The sequence below is a fragment of the Heloderma suspectum genome, chromosome 1 (assembly GCF_057233095.1).
Source record: "Heloderma suspectum isolate Gila_16-S chromosome 1, 16-S_ref, whole genome shotgun sequence".
In the NCBI taxonomy this organism is placed as follows: Eukaryota; Metazoa; Chordata; class Lepidosauria; order Squamata; family Helodermatidae; genus Heloderma; species Heloderma suspectum.
In genome coordinates, this window is record NC_139458.1 from 23,864,376 (window position 1) to 23,885,754 (window position 21,379).

General features: G+C 45.0%; 2 protein-coding genes across 4 annotated transcripts in view; one reads left to right on the forward strand and one right to left on the reverse strand.

Moving 5' to 3' along the window:
* The first annotated feature begins 6,555 nt into the window (after positions 1-6,555).
* Positions 6,556-16,026, forward strand: LOC146357023 (uncharacterized). Of its 2 annotated transcripts, none has more exons than XM_084838606.1 (5): positions 6,556-6,718; positions 7,644-7,714; positions 10,415-10,468; positions 13,720-13,782; positions 15,460-16,024. In XM_084838606.1, exons 1-5 carry the CDS (start codon positions 6,655-6,657, stop codon positions 15,916-15,918), a joined length of 711 nt encoding a protein of 236 aa, XP_084694732.1. In that variant the 5' UTR covers positions 6,556-6,654; the 3' UTR covers positions 15,919-16,024. The 2 variants fall into 2 exon arrangements, with proteins under 2 accessions (XP_084694732.1, XP_084694742.1); XM_084838616.1 differs by having other exon boundaries at positions 6,626-6,718; positions 10,418-10,468; positions 15,460-16,026.
* Positions 16,027-19,637: 3,611 nt separating this feature from the next.
* DYNC1H1 (dynein cytoplasmic 1 heavy chain 1) overlaps positions 19,638-21,379 on the reverse strand; it is a 72,001-nt gene continuing 70,259 nt past the window's right edge. For both annotated transcript variants that reach the window (XR_014788347.1, XM_084838588.1), the window contains 2 exons: positions 20,110-20,237; positions 19,638-20,008 (listed from right to left, as the gene is read on the reverse strand). Coding sequence is in view for 1 of the 2 variants with exons in the window: in XM_084838588.1 (XP_084694714.1) it covers positions 19,880-20,008; positions 20,110-20,237 (257 nt within the window). In the remaining variant the exon portion in view is untranslated. The remainder of the gene's footprint in view (positions 20,009-20,109; positions 20,238-21,379) is intronic.

Sequence of the window (21,379 nt, forward strand, 5' to 3'; positions counted from 1 at the left end):
GTGTCCCCCCAGAGCTTTGCTTGGCCTGTTGGGAAAAGTGAGGGCCAACTGAAGTCAGCTCAGCGGGGGCGCCTTTGTGGCAGTGGTTCCACTGAGCTGAGCACAATCTCCACATACTAGGTATCAGGGGGTATGTATATTAGTGGTGTGTGAATGCGGGCAAGCAAGTATGAGGGCTGCATGGCAGCAGCGGGGGTGGTCTCACCCACTGCGGACCTTCTCACTGCTGGCATGCGTCTCCCTTCCCCCGGACAAGCTTACCGGGAACCAATGCAAACTCTGAGCTGAAAAACTTTCCCCTTCTCTCTGTGCCTTGTAGAGAGGCCCCATGGTTTTTGCCACTGCCAGCCCACTTTGCCTAGGAATGCCTTGGCTTGGGTGGCCCAGCAGCAAAAAAGCAGCAGAGGGAGAGTGCCAATGCCAGGAGTGGGGGGAGTGGGGAAAGGGACTCTCAGGTGTGCAGCAGGAAGTGTTTTATTAGGCCCAATGCTGTTCAGAGGCACATGAACATGAATCTGGCTAATGCCTACCACCAGTGTCATTGGGAGCCTTTCTACATGAGGCTTTTATTGTGCGCTCGTGATTGCTCACTCATGGTAGTTTGCAGGTCCTTAACATGATGCCGTCATCCTCCAGGGCCTCTCCCATGCTTTGTGACCATTATTGCAGTTTTTTTCTTAATGGGGAAATTGTGGTATTTTCTCTGACTGGCCTCTGTAATGCCATAGAAATCTCTTGTAACTGTGCAATTCTGCTACATCACAGTGCCACCTAGTGGTTGTGCAATGGAACATACAGAAAGGCAGAGAAAGAAAAACCTCAGGAAAAAAAACGTGTAAAGGAGCTGATTTTAATCCTGCAAAGAATCTGGAAGCAGAAGTCTCAGTAAAGGTGTGGGTTAAAAGCTTCATGTAGAAAAGCCCTGGGTGACCATGAGTTCTTGTCTTATTGCTCCACACCATGCAAATAGGAGACGGCTACACTGTCATGTTCCCCTTTAGTTGTCTATTTTCTAAAGTAAAAATCCCCAAATGCTTATGCCTTTCCTCAGAGGGAAGTTGCTGTAACCCCTTGGAGATTGCTGTCAGTAGTAGAGCACCTGCTTTTCATGCAGAAGGTCTCAGGCTCAATCCCTGATAGGGCCGGGAAAGGCTCTTGTCTGAAACGCTGGACAGCTGCTGCCCATCAGTGGAGAGCAGCTTACCTCAACCTGGCCCCCCTCCAGATGTGTTGGACCACAACTCCCGTTCTGGCTAGGAATGATGGGAGTTGTAGTCCAACACATCTGGAGGGCACTGGGTTGGGGAAGGCCAGAGTGGACAATACTGAACCAGATAGACCAGTGGTGTGACTCAGTATAAGGCGACTTCCTCTGTTCATTGATTTGGTTGCCTTATTTTGAAGTTTTTCTAGCTCTGAACCTAAGAAGAGCCCTGCTGGATCAGACCAAGGGTCCATCTAGTCCAACATTTTGTTCACACAGTGGCCAACCAGCTGTCGACCAGGAACCCACAAGCAGGGCATGAGCGCAACAGCACTGCCCCCACCCATGTTCCCCAGCAACTGGTGTACAGAGGCTCACTGCTTCTGGTACTGGCGGTGGCACATAGCCATCAGGATTAGTAGCCATCGACAGCCTTCTCCTCCAGGAATTTGTCCAAGCCCCTTTTAAAGCCATCCAAGTTGTTGGTCATCACTACATCCTGTGGTTTAACTATGTACTGTGTGAAGATGGGAATGATGGGAGTTGTAGTCCAACACATCTGGAGGGCACTGGGTTGGGGAAGGCCAGAGTGGACAATACTGAACCAGATAGACCAGTGGTGTGACTCAGTATAAGGCGACTTCCTCTGTTCATCGATTTGGTTGCCTTATTTTGCAGTTTTTCTAGCCCTGAACCTAAGAAGAGCCCTGCTGGATCAGACCAAGGGTCCATCTAGTCCAACATTTTGTTCACACAGTGGCCAACCAGCTGTCGACTGGGAACCCACAAGCAGGGCATGAGCGCAACTTTTCTCTGTCCTGAATCTCCATCAATCAGCTTCATAGGATGACCCTATTGGGTTCTAGTATTTTGAGAGAGGGAGAAAAATGTCTCCCTATCCACATTCTCCACACCATGCATAATTTTGAAGACCTCTATCCTGTCAACCCTTACCTTCCTTTTTTCCAAGCTAAACAATCCCAGCTGTTGTAACCTTATGTCATAGGGGAGATGCTCCAGCCCCTTGATCATTTTAGGGTGCAATCCTATGGCCACTAGTCAGCAGCTAGACAGCCACAGGATAGGTCAGTTCCCAGGAACCGATCTTGGAGCCCGTGTTCCGAGGTCGGTTCCTGGAGAACCGACCCCCACCCCCTCCCACACTCTGCGCTTGTAGGCAGTGTGGATCGGTCCCATACTCCGTGCTCATAAGAGCAGAGTGGAATGACGAAAATGGGGCATTCCCGGGGGTGGGATGGGGAAGTCAGAAATCTGGTATGACACATCCTATGTGTTGTCTGGCTTCCCATTCTCCGAGGTCCCGTGGCTAGACAGCCAAAGTTGGCTGTCTACCCGTGAAAGCAGAGCTGGGGGAGCGAGGAGGAGATCCACTCCTCACCACTCCTCCTGCCCTGCACTGGATAGGCAGTTGCCCCTGGGGTCGGCGACCATTGATCTTGATAGGATTGCTCCCTTAGTTGCCCTTGTCTGCACTTTTTCCAGCTCTACAATATCTTTTTTTAGGTGTGGTGACCAGAACTGGACACAGTATTCCAAGTGTGGCCGCACCTTCGATTTGTATAGGGGCCATATAATATTGGCAGTTTTATTCTCATTTCCTTTTCTAATTATGCCTAACACGGAGTTTGCTTCTTTTTTTACAGCGGCCGCACACTGGGTTGAACATCTTAATTGAGCTGTCCACCACAACCCCAAGATATCTTTCTTGGTCGGTCCGCATTTGCCATTGAGATGCCCATTCTCCCAGTTGGGAAAGATCCTTTTGGAGCTCTTCACAATCTCTTTTTGTTTTTACTACCCTTAATAATTTGCTGTCATCCACAAAATTCCACACGTCTGTGTGATCTTTCTATTAGCAGGAAAGTTCTACATATTTTAATGCTTTAATTTTGTGGAGATGTATCACTGGAAATGACTCATTATGTTGCCTTCCATTTTTTTTTCCAGTGATACTTGAAATGAATCACCTGCCTCCGTTGGGTTGTTTTCTACTCTGTGAATGCTAGACTCTGCTGAGCACAAATGGATTTTCACAGCTTTACAAATAGACATGTTTTAAAATAGCTCCAGTGAAATAAAGCCTAAGTTGGGGGAGAAGGAAGCTGTTAGTTGAGTTCTTTCTTTCTTTCTTTCCAAATAGATTAATTATTCTCCTCCAGCATAAATGTTACTTTGACACAATACAGGAATACAAATTAGGGCATAGTCCATGCGCCTATGGGACACTTTGACCAAATTATTATTTATTTAGAACATTTCTACCTTGCTGTTCAGTTCTACGAATTTCAGTGCTGCTTAAAAACAAAGATTAATGGCGCGATCCTATGCATGTTTTCTTGGAAGTTAAATCCTACTGTGTTCAGTGGGGTTAAGCATAGGACTGCATCCTAAAATAGCATATAAAATGCGGGGAAAGCAGCACAGTAGGACAAAACAACAGTATTAAAGCAGAGCTAACAAACATTATAAAATGTGTAGATTAAAAAAAGGTCTTTGTCTGGTGTAGACCTCCCACCTAGTCTCTGAAGGCAAGGACAGTTAGGGAACAGCCTCAGATTAACATCCAGGCAGGTTCATGTGGGAGACACTTCCTGCGGTTGCCAGCCACAATGTAATCTAATAGAGACATCCAATTGTGAATGTGAGAATGATTTTTAAAATGGCTGCTTCTGTGAATTGACTCTCTTTCCTCTGCCACGTAACTATGGGCTTTTCTACACCTGGGTTTTGTAGTACAATTGTCATTCTTCATGCACAGTATTGTCCGGGAACTTTACTTGACATAGTGGTCCTCCAGTCATTTCCCCCCAGCTTCTCCAGTGTTATTTCTGAATGGGGAAAATGTGGTATTTTTTCAAGATGCGCCATTAAACCGCCATCGCCTGCCTGTGTGTTTCTGCCATTGCGCAACAACCCTCACTGTGTGGGTGGATGTTGGGGGCGTGGTTATGTTGATGTCGCCAGTGATGACTATGGGGTAGGAGTATCTACCATCTGGAAGAAACTAAAGGGGTGGAGAGCTTCTGAATAACAGTTGCTGAAGGGGGGCTATTGGTTTGCTTGTGTACTTTCCAGAGGCATCTCATTGGCCAGTGTGGGAAACAGGATGCTGGACTAGATGGATCTTTGGTCTGAACCAGCGCAGCTCTTCTTACGCAGCTTTTCTCACCCCTACATGATAAGTTGCACCTACCAAAACTCCCCCTTGTATGCTACTGCTAAAGACACAATAGTGTACAATGCAATAAAAAAAGGAGAGCTTGTCCTCCTTTGCACTGGGTCATGCAAGCTTTAATTAGCTGCTGATTAATTTGAAGTTAGAGACAAATTTTTAATTATCATCCGAGCGCTTTGGTTAGCACGCTTCAGAAGAGCCATACAGCGGGATGGGAGGTTGGACATGTTGCATGCCTTAACTGATGGGAATGTGAGTTGCATTAAGGCTGGGTCTGCAACGTGGTACCCATATGCCCATGGACACCTCTCTTGGCACCTGCCAGGCTCTCTGCCTCTCCTGATTGTATTTCTTAGGATTTTAAGTTAAACCAATTTTTTTTTTTTAACTGGGAGGCTGGCGTGCTGCAAAGCAAAGTGCTGCCTTCCAGTACCATCTTTATTCGGGTTCAAATAAACCCCACCTCTACCCCATATTTGGGTTCTTGGGAAAGTCACTTTTCTTTTAGTCTTACCAGTTGGGCTTTTGGAATACGAGTGTTCACCCATCATGGCAGCCATTTTATGAATGGGCAAGGTTCCCCCATGGCAGCCATTTAGTGAGAGCTTCCATGACACACTGGCACTGTTCAGACATAACTTGGGGAAGGGTGGTTAGGCTAACCACGATGCGTGGTGGTTACCGCTAACCATGCCGCGTGCTCCTGACACATGTGCACGGAACCACGGCCCGCAGCATGGGTAGCCTAACCATCCCTCATCCTGCAAAATCCTGTAGTCCTCTGGCCAGGCTGCCATGCATCCCAGTGGCCTCAGTGGAGCAAGCAGCCATCCTGTGGCTGGCGCTGCAGCCGCCGCCTCCCCACTGGGTTGCAGGGCCCGGGTGCATACTGGGGCTTGGCGTTGCTGGCACTAGGGGGTCTGCAGCTTTGGAGGGGAAGTGGTTTGAGGCAGGGATGCTGCTTGGCCATCAGCCAAGTATGCTGCTTGGCTATCAGTCAGGAATGTTTTCGCTTTCTTCACCATCAGCCAGGTGGGCGGAAATGTTTTCTCTGTCTTCCGGGATTGTGCCTTGGAGCACTCAAGGTTGCTGTGCTGATAACAGTGGTGTGGGATCGAAAACATCTTTGTTCCCTGCATGCTTCTCCAGTTTCGTACTGCAGGTGGGGTTGGAGAACGAGGAGGCTGGCTCTTGGCTGCCATGTCATGTGTTGCTAGGTAGATTTCAGCCATGGCGCTCTCATGTGCTGGCAGGAACAGCAGGGCTGTTTTCAGTCACTCTTGCTGCAGAGCTCTATGGTAGTGCTGGGTTAACCATGAGGGTCTGACAGACAACACGCTAAGCCATGGTCAGGGCCATTAACCCTACTGCAACACGTGGTTAGCGAGCATGGTCGTGTATCCACCGTGGTTAGGAAAAATGCCCCACAGACAACACGCTAAGCCATTAGAGTTAGTTCAAAACACAACCATCACGGCTTAGCGCTATGTCTGAACAGGGCCACTCTCAAAATTCCAGATGTGCCCACCAGCCAAAAGGCTAGGGACCCCTGAGTTATGCAATAGATATTAAGAGTGAATTTAGTCATGTATTTAGGTATTATCAATGCAGTGCACTTTTGTCATGTGTAAATGGCAATTCTAGTCTGCATGAGTCTGTGAAAGATTGCTATAGGTATTTAATTAATTTACTTATTTAAAGCTTTTTCACCACACTTTCCAGCAGAAAAAGGCTCCCAGAATGGCTTACAAAGTTCAGTAATAAGACATTCTCTACCCTCAAGCACACAATCTAAAAGACATGACACAAAAGGAAAAGAGATTGGGGGTGGGGGGTGGGAATACAGACTCAGACACTAGTTCTTAGCTACAAAGTTCCGCAGGTTATATTTCAGCAGGCCATGGAGCTGGACCTAATGGGAAGGCTAGCTGCTTCTCCTCCCCCTAATAGCCTCAGCAATGGCAGCTGATAGCTTGAGAGGTAGAGGGGCTTTCATGCATTCACCTGATTCAAATGAAGTTCAGGGCTCCTGTACCTTTAATGGAAGCAGAGGGTTTTTTGGCTTCTTATGAAATGGGGAGAAAAGCAGCACCAATTGGAATTCCTTCTCTCCTGTAACTTTTATAGAAGTCCTGGGCACTCACTTCTAGATGTAGAGGTTTCAAGAAGGAAGTGTGCAGGTGCAAATGCTTGAGCTTTAAAAAAGTGTGAAGGAGAGTGAGATCTGAGAGTGCTGAAGGCTGCTGGAGACATAATGGCATCCATGGAGCAAAGGAAGAGAAGAAGAAAAAAGTTCAGAAACAGAAAACCAATAGAAGGTATGGGATGGGGTGGGAGGCTTAGTAGTAGAGCACACTGTGCGTACCAAAAGTCTCAGGTCCAATCCCTGGGTCTTCCAAGCAGGGCTGGGAAGGACTCCTGCCTAAATCTCTGAAGAGTCACTGCCAGTCAGTGGAGACAACACTGAGTTAGATAAGGCAGCTTCCTACTTTGTTCTGATTTTCCAGCAGTCCTAAGCTTCCTTGATTTAAGGGTTATTTATTTATTTATTTATTTTTGATACTGTCTGGTAGGCAAAGCTCTCTGGGCAATTAGTGTCCACAAGTGCTGATAATTTAGAGCAAGTAAAGCACAGCAATGTTGATTTTAAGGCTGCAAAATGCTCTGCACGTTTATCGAGGAGTGTGCCCTATTGAATGCAGTGGGTCTTACTTTTGAGTGAGTTGCTTTAGGTTGCACTGTCATAGTTTCCTCTGCACAGTGCTACCTAGACTGAGAAAGAATCTTAAAAAAAAATATTTTGTGGGAACTTTTTGGGATGGAATCTTTGGGAAAAGGTGGCAATTTGTATCAAACTGAATGGAAAAACACTCAATTTCTTATAATTGCATTAAAACACACACACACATCTATTTGGGAAAGTCAGTCCTATAGGCCTTAAATGGTATATTGCTACAACATATGGCTCAGAGTTTGCCCATTGCTTTGTGTGACTTGTTGCTAGGTCAAACTCGTTTGTTGTGTATATTGTGCCTTCCAGCTGACTGTCTTTTCAGTTCAGCCTCTATGCAAAACAGTAGCAATCTTAAATGTTATTGGCACATGTAAATACATAAACATTTCAGATGGCATTGTGTAAATTCCTTTCAGGAAATCGAAGGGGGGAAAGGGAGGAAAATCTGAACCCCTAACTGGCCTAATAGTTGACTTTTCTTAACCAATATATTTTCCCTTCTTCTGTAGTAGACTTTCTTGATCTTGTGAGTTCAGGAAAAAAATCTGCTGATATGGAGCGATTAGCTCGCAAGTATATGGTAAGATCTTTTTAAAATGCTGATTCTAAAAACAACCCAAAACAACCCTAAGGAGCTCAGTAATGATTGGCAGCACCTGGTTTTGTTGATGGCTTTGACTGAGCTGGTTAGAAAAACTGCAGAGCCTCAGAGCTGTGGCTTGGATGAAGCAGCTTAATTTGAGGCACCTGTGAAATGTGAGTCAGATGAGGGACCAAGAGCTACTTTAGGGCATGAAATCCTGTCACACTAGCTACATAACTAGAGCTGACTTTGTGTTAACTCTTGACTCGAGGGGTGGGCAGGGTTTTCTCTAAGGCTTAAAGGCCTGCTGTGGTATGACAGATTTGTCCTTGTCTTGGGATAGTATGCTAAAGGATTTGGGTATTTAGCTTTGATCATAGATCAGTGGGTAACCATCCTAGACATATTCCAGGTACAAAGGTGTCACCTAGGAACTGTAAGGTTACAATATTCCTGGAATTAACACTTAGAGTTTTTAGAAATAGAGGATTCTGAGATCAGGTGTGTCTCTTCATCTTTTACTTCAAAATCTCAAGTAGTTTCTACGTTATTTGTATTTGACTTAAGAGCATGGAACAAATACAAGAATACATAGTTGCAAACAAAATACAATTTAAAAAATTTGGAACACCAAATAACTCTATGTTGGATAAATATTTGCAAGGTTGCAAGGTATTATACAGATTGGTGCAGGAGTCTTGCAGAATGCAAAAGCTTCTGGGGCAAATATTTATCACAGCGGTGTGTGGTATATTCAAGATTGGGGGGGGACACGGATCAGCTATGTCAAAAACCAGTTGTTGGTTTTAAAAATATTTTATAACTATAGGGAAGAACAATATTCCGCCCCAACCTTCATGGTTAAAAGGTTTGGGATTTCCATTGGGGAAACGTCATGGAAAGAAATGGTTACACTCCTCACCCCCCAGTGCCATGGCCCTAATGTAGTTTGCTCCCCGTGGTTGCTTTTGAGGAAATAAGACACCATTGCAAAATCCAGATCCCCTGCCTCATGCTTAGCATTGCCCTAAAATGTGTTGTGTAGCTGCCCCATTCAGGTCTACTAAGGTGGTGGGGCCTTTTTATAAAAGGTGTGGGTGGCTGCGGAGATGCGCATGCGCTAGGAATGGTCCTAAAAGGAAGTTGTGCTGCAGAGAAAAATTGCTTCAAGTGATGGTGCAGTGTGGTAAGACGGGACGGTTCAGCATCCCTCATGGGCATAATTTGTTGTAGGAATTAAGCTGCCACTCTCTAGTTTACATTAATGGGGCAGACACATGAGTAAACAATCATGGCCGCCTCTGACGCATCTCCTTTATCCCTTGGTGTATAACTCCAGTGAACTGCTTTGAGTATACAGGTGTTTCTGAGAGACAATCACGTGCGGTCAGAAACTATGTGTGTGTGAATCTGTCAAAACAGGATTGACTCCCCAAATACCACCCTACTTCATGTTTGCTTGAAGCTGGGCAAAGTGACCAAGCTGTGTCAGACTCTCCCGCCCGCCCCCCAGTCTTTTATTGTGAGTTTTTACAAAACAAACAAAACATTACAAAACCTAAAAAAAAAAGAACAAGTTGTGTCAAACTTGAAACGACAGGATTATGTCAATGGCTGGATCTACACTTACTGCCTTTTTTCGCTTCCAATGAGGTTTCACCGCCCGCCTTTCACACTACGCAGTAGCCGCCTCGAATTGGAACCGGAATTTCCCACTTCCGTGCTCCCGCTTTCAGTACCCTAATATCCCGGTATTTCCCCTTAATGTGCTCTGATTTTCCGCCTTCGCTACTGATTCTGGTCGTAGACCCCTCCCCCGCCTGTCCATATGTGGCGGTGTTTGTATTTCCCTCCTGTCCAATCACAGCTCTCAACAGCCGATCACATAGCTTCCTCAGCAATAAGCAAAGGGCTGGATGTGCGTGCGCTGGTCTGATCTTGGAAGCTTAAGCAGAGTCAGTTCTGGTCAGTGCTTGGATGGGCGACCGCCTGGGAATCTGGCTTCCTGCCCTGAGCAGGGGGTTGTTGTATCCCTTCAAATGAGACTAAGTTTTATCCCCTGCTCTGGATGATTTTTTAAAAAATTAAGGCATTATCCTCGCAGAATCGGGGCTTCTCCGTGATTTTTTTTTTTCTATTTTAGGCATGTGAAGCTTCACAACTTCGAAGCTTGGAAGATCATGCCTGAATTAGAAAAAAAAAACATCGTGGAGAAGCCCCGATTCTGCGAGGATAACGCCTTAATTTTAAAAAACACACATCCGGAGCGGGGGATTGGAGGGGGTAAAACTTAGTCTCATTTGGAGGGATACAGCAACCCCCTGCTCAGTGCAGGAAGCCTGATTCCCAGGCGGTCGCCCATCCAACTACTGACGGGGGCCGACCCCGCTTAGCATCCGGGATCAGACGAGCGCCCGCAGGAAAACAGCACAGCGCTCGAGTGCTAACTGAGCTTGCGCATTCAATGAAGCACTGCAACAGGAAAAATGGGTGAGTGTGAATAATCACGTTTTAATGCGAGAGTGTTTAACCCGACGGGACGCTGAATTCATTGTGATGGTGGGCACAATGTAGATCGGCCCAATGTCCTTCAAAATGGGAACTTCTGAGGCTTATGCTTGGGAAACAAGATCAAATGGAAGTCAATCAAATTCTCTTAAGTTTACTACCTTCTTTTTGCCCCCCTCTTGTTCATAGCAGAAGTGCACAGTTGAGTCCAGCACCGAATCTGAATCGGATGCTAATGTGGAGGTAATATATACAGGAAATTGTCTGAATGCAGAAACTGTTTCCTGGGCCCAGTGAGGTCTCTGTATGTGCAGTAGAGTTGGACTGCACCTCTTCATATTGCAGGGCTACAAGACAGGTTTTATGAATGCTTCCTCTGTGTTTTGAAAACTTGCTGCAAACAGAAAACCAGGACGACAGGAAAAAAGTAGCTCAGAACTGTTTCCTCTGTTGTACTGGTTTTCTATATACAAGGAAGTTTGATTCTGTTTTCTGTTTTTTCCAGGGAGAGCATTCAAAAGTGGTTTTCCCCATCTGTAGTCTGGAAGTGGTATAGGCCATATTTTCATCTCATTCTACTGCAGCTTTGCCTAACCTGGAGCCACTGGGATGTGTTGAACTACAACTCCCACCATTCCCGGACAGCTGTCTGTGGATGATGGGGGCTGTAGTCTGACACATATGAAGGGTGCCAGGTTGGGGAAGGCCGTTCTACTGCATGTGTAGATCCAGCCTCTGTGTGTGACAAGGAGGATCTTCTTACCTCTCAAGTATGTTCAAAATAACGCAATGTCCCAGGGTATGGCTCATGTTTGCTTTAAGATTTATTGATTTATTACTTCCCAATATTGCCTTTTGTAGTATTAGTGTAACCTGGCCAAACTCTGGCTATGCCTTTACCCAGACCTCCCAACGGGGTTAGTTCAAGTCAATGAAATGGCAGAGTTCTTACCGTTGTGTCTCTAACTATCCCTTTTCAAGCCTTGACCTAGAGCATCTCTACACCAGCCTAAAATCCCGCATTTAAAACAGGGCTTTCTGCTTCCATTTTAAATGCAGGATCACAACGGACTCCCTTTACACGTGCTTCCTTTCCCCCCTCCCCTTCCTCCCATCTTCTCCCCCTTATCTGAGTCTTCCATATGTTTCATTGATCTAGCTCCTCTTCTTGCTGCTTTTCCTTTTTGACGGAGGGAACTCAAGAACACATGAGGTATCAAATAATTACCCCACATTATCTCCGATCTATTTAAAAATCGGATAAAGATCATTTAGCGCAGGAGACGCCCTCTAAAGGGCCTGCAAACTTCTGTGAGTGAGCAATCTCAATAGCAGGATAAAAGCTCCATGTGAAGAAGCCTGAAGAGCCAAATTACACTTTACGCTAATTGTGTAGTGTGTAGCTGAGGCTTGTCTGTCTTTTGTGTAAGCATGCACAGCCCCAATTTGGATTGGGACCATGGTACTCTGGGAAGGGAGGGTTTAAGTTCTTTCCCCCCCAATCCCCCCCAGGGGATAAGAGAAAGAAAGCTCTCCCATTCCCCTCCCCACGAGTCCTGGGGTCTTGATCCAAATTGGGGCCATGCATGCTTAAAAAAAGGTAAAGGTAAAGGTGTCCCCAACCAGTCATGTCTGACTCTAGGGTGTGGTGCTCATCCCCGTTTCTAAGCCGAAGAGCCAGCGCTGTCCGAAGACGCTTCCGTGGTCATGTGGCCGGCATGACCGAACACCGAGGTGCACGGAACGCTGTTACCTTTCCCGCTGAGGCGGTACCTATTTATCTACTTGCAATTTCTTGCTTTCGAACTGCTAGGTTGGGAGAAGCTGGGACTGAAGACGGGAGCTCACTCCGTCATGCAGCACTCGGGTCTCGAACTGCTGACCTGCCAACCTTCCAGTCTGCAGTTCAGCGTCTTAACCACTAAGCCACCGCGGTCCCTTCATGCATGCATGCTTACACAAGAGTAAAAAGAGAAACAAGCCTCTGCTATAAGCTATGCATTTACCATAACATGTAGTTTGGCCTTAAATGTAGAGACATCAAATACCCAAGCATGGTATATTTTATAATTTTTAGAAGTAAAAGACTTGAAACTTATTACCATTGATAGCGTAGCATGTCAAGTATGAGCAAAGATGAGCAAAGGGCTGGATGCGCCTGATCTTATCTGATCTTGGCTGCTAAGCCGGGTCAGCCCTGGTTAGTAGTTGGGATGGGAGACAGTTTGAGAATCAGGCTTCCTGCACTGAGCAGGGGGTTGGACTCGATGGTCTCGTAGGTCTCTTCCAACCCTATGATTCTATAATTCTATAGCCACCTGCAGATTTTACATTGTTTGCATGCATCCCTCCCCCTTTCTCTCTCTCACACACAGCTTGCTATATCTCTGGCTTTGGGGTCCATTGTTAGGGCAGTAAAATGAAATCTCTGGGCCACAAGTGAAACTCAAGTTATGACCTTTGAATCTTGGGTCTAAGAATTTTGCAGCAATATTATTTTAAAACATTACTATCAAAATATTGCATCATCTTGAAAAAGACAATATTGTTTCCCCAAAATGGGGAATAAATCATTTCCCGCAAAAAGAGTTTCCAAAAGTTTTGCAGTGTTGCTGTGTTGTGTGGCTTGTACAATAATGTAAAACATAGCAAAATAAAGCTGTGTTCTGCTGATTTTTATCTAGAACATCAGAATGGAAATCAGAGAAAAAACACTTTAAAGATAATTGATGGAAGTTCATTTTTGTAGTTAGTATCCAAACAACCTGTAGAACTTTGAAACACTAGTGTGTTTTTTTCGCCCTGGTTCACTGGGGATGGCAAACACTGAGCCTCCAAGCTTAGCTGGGAAGCCCCTTGTCTGGATTATTAAACCAACTAACAACACCCTGATCTACGGCCTTTGTTTTTCATAATTAAGACACTGGCACAGATGACTAATTTCCCCTTAAAAAATACCCGATTGGGGCCCTTCAGGGCCCATGATTTTCATAATATGGAACTGGTTTTGATGATGATGCTGGCACTGAAGAAAGAAGGAAACAAAAGTAAAATATGAGTTATATATGTTTTGATTTGTGAAACAACAAAAGTTTATTAAGTGGTTCACCATGACCCCCAGCAATTTTCAAATGGTCCATGAAAAAATGGTTTTAAGTATCACTGTTCTAGAGGGTCAGGGGAGGTGCTGAAACACAAAGAATGTCAACTCTCATAACTTGTACAAATAAAACTTTGAAAAGGCATCAGCATAATATCCCCACATGGCAAATAGGGACAAAACAGGGCAGTTATTTTACTAAGGGCAAGTAGCCAAAAAACTCAGAACTGCCCATGGTAAATCGGGACAGTTGGAGCGCATGTGTACATGAACTTGCATGCTGTTTCTAAGGTTAGAGTAGTTCAAGCTGTCAGACTTTACAGTTCTTCTGTTTAACATGCACGTGCTCCAAGAGTGTACAACAGAACATCTGAAAGTGTCTTGCGAAAAACAGGTTCTGTCCAGCTGCATGGTTTCTGAAGGATCCTTGGAGAAAACAGGCCACACACAACTTCAGGTGAGTTTGCTGCTGCTACTTTTCCTTCTTTCTCCCTCTTAAAATAGAATGAAGTACCAGTCCTGACACTCCTCTTACAAATATCCATTTGCAAAATATGATTTGAAATAAAATTTATTCATGGTGTGATTACAGGTTTGTATTGCGGTGGGACCTGCAACACACTGTTCCACTGTGGAGTGCCTCCTGTTCAGGGTGTCTGGATACCTTCTGCAGGATCCCCCATTCTACTTGCCCTCTCACCTGGTTTTCATCCCCCCCCCCACAAGTTAATCAGTATTTTATTTATTACATTTATTTCCCACGCTTCTTCCTCTTCAAGGAACCCAAGGCGTCTTACACAGCCCTCCAGCTCTCCATCTTATCTTCACTACAAGCCTGTGAAGTAGGTTAGGCTGAGAGTGTGCGACTGTCCCAGACTCACTCGGCGAGCTTCATGACTGAGTGGGGACTAGAACCGGGATCTCCCAAGTCCCAGTCTAATAGTCTAACCATTGCACTACACTGGCTCTCCAGTGTGAACATGTTCGGTCTCCACTGAACTGTTTTGGGTTCCCCTTGCCCCTTTAGGTTTTTTCCAAAATATTTTTGTAGTTCTGCAAACTTTGGATTCCCCTAAGCATGCTGACACCTCCCTCTTGTATATGGGTGATGCCATTTGGCTACCTAAGGATGGGCATTTGGAAAATTGAGATTGTTATTAATATATGAAGGTGAAGATGTGATAAGTGCCTGCTTCCACTGATACGTTTGGGTCAGGGTGAAAAGAGGGTAAATGGTTATCTAAAGTTGATAATTTAGTAACAGTTCTCAGTTTGATTCACCAGTCAGTTTTTTAACTAAGGGCTTTTCCACACAAGGCTGTTAATCTGCTGCATCTGCTTTCAGTTTTGTCACAGAACTGAGATCTGAGCATCACAAGAGGAATGTTTCCTTTCCTACTTTTCTGCTACATAACCTCTGGGTGGCACTGTGGTACAGCAGAACAGTGCAAATACACAAGATAAAATCACACTTTCCTTTGCCAATCAGAAATAATACCCCATTTTCCCTGCTCTAAAAACTCTCGAAAAGTGCTGTTTACAAACAGAAATGAAACTGGAAGGTCACAATGTTGTCTAAAGAACTTGTAAATAACTGTGAGTAGGGAAGGACAAGTGCACAACAAATACCTCGTGTAGAAAAACTCTAATTCTGTGCAACACAACCTTCCCTGTCCTGGTGCCATCCAGATGTGTGGGATTGCAACTCCCAAAATTCACAGCTATCATGGCCATTGGCCACTGATTAATTAACTCTATTATTTTTTAGTCTGCTGAGATTGTGTTTTTGTATGTTTGGTACTGATGTTTTGTTTTATATTGTATTATTTTACAAATGTTGTAAGCTGCCTTCAGAAGTGCAGTTAGAATGTGGGGGTATACATACTTTTAATAGATATGGGAGAAAGAAAGGGGTATACTGTTGAGAGGTACTATCCGAGCTGGGAGCAAAGCTGCCATCTTTCATCTGGTGATACAGTCTACTGAGAATAAAGCTTGTTCTTATCTGCATCACCCCATCCCAGCAGTCATGCCAATGGGAACTGGATTAAATAATATATCCTGCTCATAGAATGAGAAACTTTAATTTCCCTTGCCGTAAGTGAAAAGCGTGTAACTGTGTCTGTTGCTTTAGTTCTTCGATCCTTATGATGGTGATTATGAAGACATCTCAAACAACTCTGACTGTAGTGTGGGTTCCCCTGACTCAAGTCACAGTAGGGAAATCCTTCTGAGGCATCTCATCGCTGAGGCTTGGACTACAGAAGGCGGTTTTCCTTCAGAAGGCCAGGAGACCCTCTCTGCATCACCCCCCGGGGTAGTCTCTCTAACTGTAACTCAAGAGGATGAACTGGGACTGGATGAAACAGCTAAATTATTGCAGCTGACCACAGACGCTTCCTGGCTTATAGGACCAGATCTTTCCAAACACAGTGGACTCTCTGAAAATGCCTCCTCAGATTCTCCACTACAGCCCATCTTGATGGAGTGTGATGACTGCTTGTGTGAAGATCCCAACATCAATGGGAAGCAAGGGCGGCCAGTTCTAGAGTGTGCTGGAGAAAAACTAAGGAAGAGGCTGCGGGTGACTTAAGCCATGAATGGATTAATTTAGTATAAATGTAATGTGGGTATGTCTAGGGGTGAGTGGGTGCCCCTTGCTGGTGGCTGTTTCCACAATAAATGAGATGATGGAGGCCATAAGCGTGCAAAGTCATTTGCCTTAACCCCTCTTCGCTGCCTTCAACCCCTGCTCTCTTGGTTGAGCACCTGTTTTGCATGCAGAAGGGCCCAGGATCAATCCCCAGCATCTCCAGCTTGGGCTAGGAAGGAATCCTGCCTGAAACCCTGGAGAGCTGCTGCCACTCAGTGTCGACACTATTGTGCTAAATCCTAAACGGACTAATGGTTTGACTCAGTATAGGCAGCTTCTTATGTTCCTGTGTTATTTCACATGTGATCATGTCTTCCTGTTATTTTTCAGAGGGTGCAAGCCTATTTTTACCTTTCTTCTCACTCTGGCTTGGCTAAGTTTCGCCAGGTGTCTGTCTCCCACTGGTTTTTATTTATTTACAACATTTATATACCGTTCTGCATCTAGACAGATTCTGGAGTGGTGAATAATGAAAGATAAAAAGATAAGATAAAATAACTGTATATTAAAAATTATTTTTTAAACAGAATACCAGTAAAAACCACAGCTGGTCAGTCAAGCAAGGCTTTTTGAAATAAAGATGTCTTCAGGTGGTGCCGGAAACAACACACTGTTGGCACCTGCCTGACTTCCAGAGGCAGGGAGTTCCATAGAGAGGGGGCACCACCCTGAAGGCTCTTCTCTTGGTGGACTCCAATTGGGCCATAGGTACATGTGGAACCACCAGGAGTATGCCCTCTGATGACCTAAGTAACTGGGCAGGTTGGTAACAAATGCAAGCGTTAAGTGTAGCACACACATAGACTGTTTTGGTTGTTCAGATATTATAATAAATTAGTGTGAGTTTTTAGTATCAATTGCTATAAGCGGAACTGGAGGCTTTGAGTCTGAAAAGACAGTGAAACAGGTCGGTAGCAAGCATTCCATTCTCTTTAAGCAACAGTTACAAAGCACAAGGTGCACTTTAATGGTCTTTATAATGTGCATAGAAACCATAGTCCCTGTTGAGTCACTTTTCTCTATCATTTCTTAGAATCATAGAATAGTATTATTTATTTATTTATTGCATTTATACCCCACCTTTCTCCCTCTCGCAAGGAACTCAAGGCGGCTTACATTATCCTCCTCCTCACCGTTGTATCCTCACAACAACAACCCTGTGAGGTAGGTTGGGCTGAGAGTCTGTGACTGGCCCAAAGTCACCCAGTGAGCTTCCATGGCCAAGTGGGGACTAGAACCCGGATCTCCCGGCTCCCAGTCCGTCACTCTCACCACTACACTACACTGGCTCTCCGTTCACACTACACTACACTGGCTCTAGTAGGGTTGGAAGGGGCCTCCAAGGCCATCGAGTCCAACCCCCTGCTCACTGCAGGAAACCAAGTCAGAGCATCCCTGACAGATGACTGTCCAGCCTCATCTTGAATGCCTCCAGTGTGGGAGAGCCCACCACCTCCCTAGGTCATTGGTTCCGTTGTCGTATTGCTCTAATAGTCAGGAAGTTTTTCCTAATGTTCAGCTGGAATCTGGCTTCCTGTCACTTGAGCCCATTCTTCCGTGTCCTGCACTCTGGGATGATCGAGAAGAGATCCTGGCCTTCCTCTCTGTGACTTCCTTTCAAGTACTTGAAGAGTGCTATCATATCTCCCCTCATATTCAGCTTGTGATCTACAACAACAGTGCTACAGGACACTTTATTATTGAACTGTAGAACATCTGCATCCATATTTTAAGTATCTCTTTACCAACATTAGCAGAAAGGAATAAATTCCTCAAAGCTATTTGGGTGGACTGTATAGGCCCAATGCAATATGAGCGTCAGTGCCAATATAGCCACAAATTGCATTAGCATCTTCTGAAAGTTTGTGAAGTTGCGTAAGTATAGAGCAACTCAAGGATATCATTTTGTTTCCGAGCAACCTGTTTTCTGCATTTAGTACACTCTGTAGTCTATAGACTTGGTATGTGCCAAGAAAGATGGCTGTGGGCACCATGATGCCTACCCCACTGCTGATGGTTTTCCACTATTTCCCCCTTGGCGCGTGCGCGCATATATGTGTGTGTGTGTATATATATATATATATAGAGTGCTAAGGCCACACAATAGGGAACCCTAATAATGTAACCACTGGAGGCAAAATCCAACATAAGTCCTATTTAGAGTAGATCCATTGAAAGGAATGGGGCGTTAGTTATGACTAACCTAAATCCCATTTGTTTCAACGAGTCTATTCTAAGTAGGACTTGCGTTGTATTTTGCCCTGGGAACGTAAGTTACTTCTCAGTGAGTAAGGGGCAAACTGACAACTATTTTACCTGTGCATTGACAGACTCTCAGTGTTGAGTGGAGCAAAGACGGTATCTGCAGTAAAGCAGTTGGTGTTGCTGGATGCGTAGGATTTTTGAGTAGCAATCCTGAATGATGACATAGCGGAATTTGGAATTGCAGTGTAAAGTGTAAACAACTGTCTTTTACCAATTTAATCATTGTGTGTAAACTGTTGTGGGAACTTTTTTGAACTGAGCAGCAGCATAAAAGTACTTTGAAGGAACACTTGAGAAACTATCCCTGCCTTCTACAGAAAAAAGATTTGTGAAGTTTTAAAAGGTGATGGTGTTCTTATAGTGCAGGGAAAGAGAAACACAGGGAAGCCTTGCTTGATCTCTATTTTGCACAAGACAGTTTCTGGACGTGGCTGTCCTTTTGATATATGAAATATTAGATTACCTTTTTACAGTTTATGTAAGGAAATTTTTATCTCCTGAATTAGCTTTGGGTTCATTTATAAGAGTGGTGCTGCATGAGACCAAAAGTCCATCTAAGTCCAGCATCACATTTCCCACAGGGGCCTCTAGAAAGCCTACAAGCAGAAGTTCTGTTGTTGTTCCTTAGCAGCTGGTATCCAATGGTATGCTGCCTCTGAACCTGGAAGTCACATAACTGTTGTCATGGCCTGTTGCTACTAGAGATGTCCCGGGAGTCTGGGAAGGGGGTGGAGTCTGGCGGACATCCCCCTGCTCAGCCCCCCAGACTCCAGTCTGCAGACCCCCGTGCTTGCCCGACTCGGTGGCTGCCCGATCCCTCGGCGAGCCGCCATTTCGTGTAAAAATTGGTGGCTTGGCCTTTTTCATAAATGCCTATGTGTGCAAATGGCAGCTGTAAAGTGGCCATTTATGCCTGTAATTTTGCGTAAACGACTCAGTGAGAGATTGGACTGCCCGGTGGCTCACTGCGCACAGTGAGCAGGGGCGGGTGGGGGTCCAGTGAATGGCACATGAGCTGGACTAGGGCTCGTTCACCCATCCCTAGGTGTCACTGGTCGACTTTCCCTCCATGAACTTTATGAATCCCCTTTGAAAGTCATCACCACATCACGACATGGAAAATTCTAGAAATTACAGGCCATGTGAAGTGCTTTCTTAACTGCAGTAAATATCTTGCCTATCAATTTAATTGGACAAGCCCAAGTATTCTGAGCAAGAATACCTCTCTACCCACTAAGCTTCTCATGTTTTCTTCCCCCGTTTGCCCTTTTTCTAAACTAAAGCGCCTTTATTGTAGCCTTTCCTCATAGGGAAGGTGTTCCACCCCCCACCCCCCCAGTTTTGTTTATTTCAACTAGTGTATAATGCCCTGAAAGAAAGCACAAAACTCAAAATCATGCTGTGAAGTTTTATTTAAGAATTAATCCAATATTAGTACACTGACGTAGAACCATCTAAAAACAACAAATCCTTCCAACAGTCAACAGCTAAGTCACCTTCCAAATACATCCATCCTAGTCACCTCCACACAACCATCTGACAACTTAACTATGCCTTGTAGTGTTAGCACACCCTTCTAGAACTGGATTACAGGTACAAAAATGTCTGAACGCGACTACAGGTTAAAGGTTACTTTTTACTCTGTGCACAAGACAGCCACACCACGTTCATAGAAACTACGAGGATCTTCCTTGGTAGCAATTTCAAAGTCAACTGTGAAGATGAGATCAGCACGGGTGAAGTTTAGATAAACCGGCAATGTTACCTGTAAAACAAACAGGTTCAGAAGAGGAGATGCATCACTAGGGCAGCACAAGCGGCGTGTATAGCTGAAAAGCCTGAGTCCCAACAGGCCGCCTTACTTACCACGTTAGACTTTTTATCAGCATTTGTCTGCTTGATCCAGCGAAGCTGAGTTATGGGCAATACCGTTGAGATAGCATTGGAAAGCGACAGCTTATTGTTGTTGCATGTGGCTCCTTGAAGCTTCAGCCCTATTGAGTTAAGGAGAGAGAAAGCTATTTAAAATTCAGTAATGAAGTACATCGTAAGTTATATTACAGATTCACCATTAAAGGCTACTAAGGAACATATGCGGCCACTTCTTGTCTAGATTTCACACAGGCACGGCAGCTTGGTATAGTCACATGAAAAGCTACTGGATATTGGTCTAATCTTTTGTTCCATGGGAAAATGACAATTTCAGCCATGATATCTTCTAGCAAGGATTTTCAAGTTGGTCTCATGTTGCCTCACTCTCAGGTGTGCCAATTTATTGACTGAAGGAATGCACTTAGTTTTAAGAATTTAGTATATTTCTTTTGCTCCCAAGGAGCTCAAGCCAGCATACATGCCCCCTGCACCCACATTTTATCTTCACAACCTGTGAGCTAGGGTAGCCTAAGAGACGGTGACTGGTCCAAGGTCGCTCAGTGAATTTCATGGCTGAGCCAGGTTTTGAACCTGAGTCGCCCAAGTCTGACAGTCTTAACCACAACAGCACAATGACACAAGATTTTGAGAGTGAAATGTTTAAATGTGTTTGAGAAGTGCTCATTCACCTCTTTATTGCAGAGAATTCCTCCCTTTCAGGTATGCAAGGAAGTAGGGCTGTGCATGGACCCCCCCCAATTTGCTTCGGATGCCGATTTGGATCTTCTGAATCAGTCCCACTTTGCTTCAGACAGCTTTGGATCCGAAGCCAGATTTGGATATCCCAATTATTTGGATTTTACCCTTTCCCATTTACTTACATTGGAAAACAAAAACGACCATGAAATTGGGAGCCGCAATGGAGGTGACTGAATCTGCCAAATTTCAGACAGTTTGGCCCAGTAGTTTTTGTGCAAGGCACAGGTAAAACGTGCTGCTCTCAGAAACTTAAACCAAAGGTAATAAAGGGACAATCAGAGAAGTTAGGTGTTTAAGAGGTGACTAGGAGGTCACTTTCCTTCATGGATCACTGCCTTGTTGTGGCGAAGGGGCTTGCGTAACTCAGTGAAGCCATAAGCTATGCCGTGCAGGGCCACCCAAGACGGACAGGTCATGGCGGAGAGTTCTGACCAAATGTGGTCCACTGGCGAAGGAAATGGCAACCCACTCCAGTATTCTTGCCAAGAAAACCCCATGGAACGTA